Raw genomic sequence first — 5000 nt, 5'->3', positions numbered from 1 at the left:
ACACACGCACGCACGCACGCACGTGCACACGCACACACACACGCACACACACTCCTCCAGTTGCAGCCCCCTTGAGGAAGGGGGCGTGGGGGCAGGGGGGGCATGGCGTCAGGAAGAGGCCTCGACGATGACCCCCCCACGGAAGAGGGGGTGGCCTCTCTCGACATCGATGATGTCAAGCTGCTTCTGCAAGGTTAGTCCCTCATGTAATGGCTTTAGCCGACTGTGCACCTAGGAGGACATGTGAAGAAAACACAGTAAAAGCCATTTAAATACAATTTTCATATACCTGTTTTATTTGAATAAGACATTATCGGGGCATTTAGAACTGTGATAATCTTCACATTTCCATAAATTCCAACACAAAGCCACTTATTTTGAATGGTCTGTGTAGCCTTTCGGTGTGCTGCCCTATAAGGGCAAAGTCATTGAAACTGACAAAAAATGTCTGTCTTGCTGTCTAGAGCACATAACAACATACAACATAACACCATTGCTATGACATTACTGGGGGCATTAAGTAACAAATTAAAACTTGGTCATCATTACAATGGTGATAGTAACTTTATAACATAGCAGGTTATGTGCAAAGTTAAAAAAAGTGTTCTACACCAGGGTATATGCTGTATAGAACTAGACTGCCTGTGCAGTCGCCTTCGACTGCTTAAGGTATATCCCCGAAACGCGACGCTTCCAGTCCCCCATCATTCCTACCACTCCCGTCCACCATTTCGTAAACGTATATGATACATGCAGACGTGACATGACGTGCATAGGCTTAAAACCAAACGACTATTGTGAAAATGAAGCAAAAAATGGGGCAAATGGTAATACTGTTTTAATGGTTCAGTGGATATACCACATTAGGTACAGTGTAATAACCAGTGTAACAATATTTAATACAATGTAATTGTTTTACTTACATCATGTGTTTGTGCGTAAGTGGTATTACATGGTATTGCATATTGTTACACTGGTATTACACTATATTACATGGTATTGCATACTGCTACACTCGTTATTACACTGTACCTGATATTGCATATTGTTACACTGGTATTACACTAGTATTACATGGTATTAAATATTGTTACATTGGTTATTACACTGTACCTAATATGGTAGATTCACTGAAATGGTGAACCATTAAAATAAGGTGTTACCGGCCAAATCAATCCACACACTCAGAAGTTATGGGCCAAATGAAAATTCATCCATTTTGAAAGTGTTGGCCTTAAAAATCTAATCAGTTTATGAACCCACCCATGAGCATTCACACACAAAATCTGGGACAAATCCATCCACCCGGTCAGTAGTTATGGGCCAAACAATAATTCGGCCATCTTGAATTCAGCCATCTTGAAAGTGTTGACCTCCAAACTCGAATCAGTTCATGAACCTACCCTAGAGCATTCACACACCAAATCTGGGACAAATCCACCCACCCGGTCAGAAGTTATGGACCAAACAAAAATTCGGCCATCTTGAATTCAGCCATCTTGAAAGTGTTGACCTCCCAACTCGTAGCAGTTCATGAACCTACCCCTAGAGCATTCACACACCAAATCTGGGACAAATCCATCCACCCGGTCAGAAGTTATGGACCAAACAAAAATTCGGCCACCTTGAATTCAGCCATCTTGAAAGTGTTGACCTCCAAACTCGAATCAGTTCATGAACTTGCCCTAGAGCATTCACCCAAAAAATCTGGGACAAATCCAAACATCCGTTCAAAAGTTATCGCGTTAACACGAAAGACCTTACGCGGCGGCGGACGCGGCGGACGCGGCGGACGCGGCGGCGGCGCACGCAAAACCATTACATCCCCGACGCTCCGCGTTTCGGGGATATAATAATATGGACAAGCTATAGATTTGGTCCAGGAAGACAGATGCTGAGGCACTCAAGGTTGCTATTTTTTTTACTTTTTTTATTTGGCTACAATGCCTACGCGTTTCGGCCCTTATGGCCTTCTTCAGGGCGTACGAAACGCGTAGGCATTGTAGCCAAATAAAAAAAGTTAAAAAAAAATTGCAACCTTGAGTGCCTCAGCATCTGTCTTCCTGGACCAAGTTTGAGAGACCCTACACTGATGAGCACCAAGGAAAAAAGGTGAAGACCCAGAAGCACTCCAATAACCTGCTTGTGTTTGAAGCTATAGATTTGCTCGTTATCATGATCTTGATTTCTGATATGAACTCAGCTGTTTATGAAGTCACTGCCTTTTGAATTTGTTGGGGCATGTGTAGTCCATAATACAGGACTATTCAACTGGCGGCCTTGGGGCCAGATGCGACCCTTGGACGGCAAGGTTCTGGCCCCCCACAAGCCCCTTGAAATACGGAAACGTTTTTCGGAATATAGAGATAAAAGTACAGGTTCCGTGTCAAGCTGAAACGGGACACGGGACGTTAAAACGCAGGAAATTACATCTAAGAGATGCAAAACTTTCTGGGGGAGGACCCCTACAACCCCCACCTCAATGAAGTGTCCCGTATTTTTTTTCATTGACAGTCGGCAATCATAATACATCGGTATAGTTCGGCCCCTTTACTGGGAGGAATTTGAAAAACTGGCCCTCGTTGACATTTAATTGAATACCCCTGACATAATACATTTGCAGTCTTTGCAGTCAGAATAAGTGAACTGCTACTTCAACAGTTCTCTTTGCCGATTGTGTCTATGTTTGCACTCCGAGTTCTCAGGTGTTCAAACACAGTCCTTGCTCTGTCAATAAGAAAGAGGAAGAAAGATTTACAAACTTTCTCGGCCTATCATTGGCCCTGTAAGGAGGAATGCCATCCTGTGATTGGCTGTTTTTCTTAAACGCCAGCAATGATTTTTTTTGGCGCCACCAACAGCAGGGCTGCTGACAGCTTTTGGCCGGGCCCAGTACAACGGCATATGAAAGGCCCCCCCCTGCCCAATTCATACAATGTCATGAGGAACCAATTCTGGGCTCCTTCTCTCTCTGGGCTCAGGACAACTGTCCCCTTTGTCCCCCCTTGTCGGCACCCCTGACCAACGGTAGATCCAGCCAATAACTCTGTTTACAGAGGACACAAAATAAAATTATCCCCACGCTAATGAATGTCCCATGGACTGGTGGCCGGATTTCTGATGCTCAATAAAAATCCATGTTTTTGAGCAGAAGGACACTGCGCAATAACAGTTCACAGATGACTTCACGTAACGTAAATACACAACAAGCAACATCAATTAAGTAAACCTACAACTCACTCAAGCAAACAAACAAACAAACAAACAATCAAACAAGATCTGAATAAGTAGGCCTGCATCATGTGACTGATCTGTTGTGTGTACTGTACTGTACTGTGCTGTACGTGGCCTAGTCACTCCAAAGCCACTCTGTATTTGGCACGTACAGTGCGGATGGACAGGGCCGCTGACAGCTTTGGCCGGGCCAGGGGACAGAGTCATGTAAAGGGCCCCCCTCACCCAACACGTGCAATGTAATGAGGACCCAATCCTGGGACCCCACTCTCCCTGGGCCCAGGACAAATGACTCCTTTGTGTCCCCCCCTATCACCATCTCTGTGGATGGATGCCCGTTTGCTGAATTGATTTTTGTTTGCGTGTTCTTTAATCGGGGAGCTGTGGCCAACCCCTGAGCATTTGCAGACTAATTACTATCAACTCTGGCCACTGTGGTGCCATTGTAGTCGTTGCTTGTAACTTTCTTTTGAGTTGCATTTGTTCATAGTGGCCCACATTTCTCTGTTGGCGGTAAGCAATAATTAACTCATTCACTCATGCCACCGTCTCAATATATAATCCAAATACTGTGTGCGTACGTTTAGCTAACAGAAGGGCACTGCTGCAGAGTTTTGTACATGTAGTGACTCTGTGAAAATAAGTGTATGTGTGCGTACACGACATGTGTGTGTGTGTGTGTTTGTTTGTAAGTGTGTGCCTCTGTGTGTGCCTGTGTGTGTGTGTGTGTGTGCGTGCGTGCGTGCGTGCGTGCGTGTGTGCGTGTGTGCGTGCGTGCGTGCGTGTGTGTGTGTGTGTGCTGTAACATGTGAACCACTGATTCATGGCCCAACACGTAAAGCATAGCTCTTCTCTAATGGGTGTGACGTGAGCCAATGTTTTGGGCTGGGCACAGTGAGCCTGGAGTGGAAAAAATAGACCCATCCACTCTAACCGTATTTTCCTCAGACACTTCCAAGTTTCTGCCTGGGCTGGTAGATTTCTCCCTTGTGGCGTCACTGTCGGTCATGCATGGCAGTTTGGTGTATTGGCAGTACACATTGGAAATAGGCCTACATCTGGGCTGTAGGGCCAATACCAATTATAGACCTCTTGTTTCTCCAAGTCCTTGTATGATGCCCCAGTTTGTAATACAGTAATTGGAAATACAATTTTATATAAGTTCTAATACCGTATATTTTGCTTTCTACCCAAAGATTCTTATTCATCAGTTTGGGAACCGCAGCAAATTTCAACTTTAAACAGAGACAATCCTCCATCGCTTCCGCCTGGGGATTATCCAAAATAAAAGGAAGTTGCAAATTAATGAATAACCAAGTAGATCCCGTAGCTGGCTAGGTGGTGCGAGCGTAGCAGATACCAGTTTGCACAGGTCGATTTGGACCCCTTTTCAGTGTCCTCCGTAGTGCAGTCGTTTTGCATTGTAAACAAAGACTTTCCGCCATCCAAATGGCCAGCAGTACATTTGAACCAGTGACAATGGATTTGTGTATTCAAAGGGTGTCATAATTCATGTATTTAAAGGTGCACTGTGTAATATTTTTGGTAGTTAATATCCAGAACCCATGCTGCCCATTCACAAATGTTACCCTTTTCACAAATACTTACCACCACCATCAAATTCTTAGTATTTATTATGAAGAAAAATGGCATTTATTTATTCATTTATTTATTTGTTTCTTTGTTTCTTTGTTTCTTTGTTTCTTTGTTTGTTGGTTTGTTTATTTGTTTCTTTGTTTCTTTGTTTCTTTGTTTCTTTGTTTGTT

At 44.0% G+C, this 5000-nt stretch overlaps 1 protein-coding gene across 1 annotated transcript in view; it reads left to right on the top strand.

Annotated features, from left to right (window-relative positions):
- The window catches only part of LOC134468224 (nesprin-2), a 270548-nt gene that overhangs the window by 13006 nt on the left and 252542 nt on the right, over positions 1 to 5000 (top strand). Inside the window, exon 3 of the mRNA XM_063222166.1 lies at positions 1 to 193. This exon is cut by the window's left edge and continues 141 nt beyond it. Coding sequence (XP_063078236.1) covers positions 103 to 193 — 91 coding nt within the window. The 5' untranslated portion in view covers positions 1 to 102. The remainder of the gene's footprint in view (positions 194 to 5000) is intronic.

Source organism: Engraulis encrasicolus, chromosome 18, assembly GCF_034702125.1.
Source record: "Engraulis encrasicolus isolate BLACKSEA-1 chromosome 18, IST_EnEncr_1.0, whole genome shotgun sequence".
Lineage (NCBI taxonomy): Eukaryota > Metazoa > Chordata > Actinopteri > Clupeiformes > Engraulidae > Engraulis > Engraulis encrasicolus.
The sequence above is the reverse complement of the archived record's forward strand: the minus strand, read 5'-3'. Positions and strand labels throughout refer to the sequence as shown.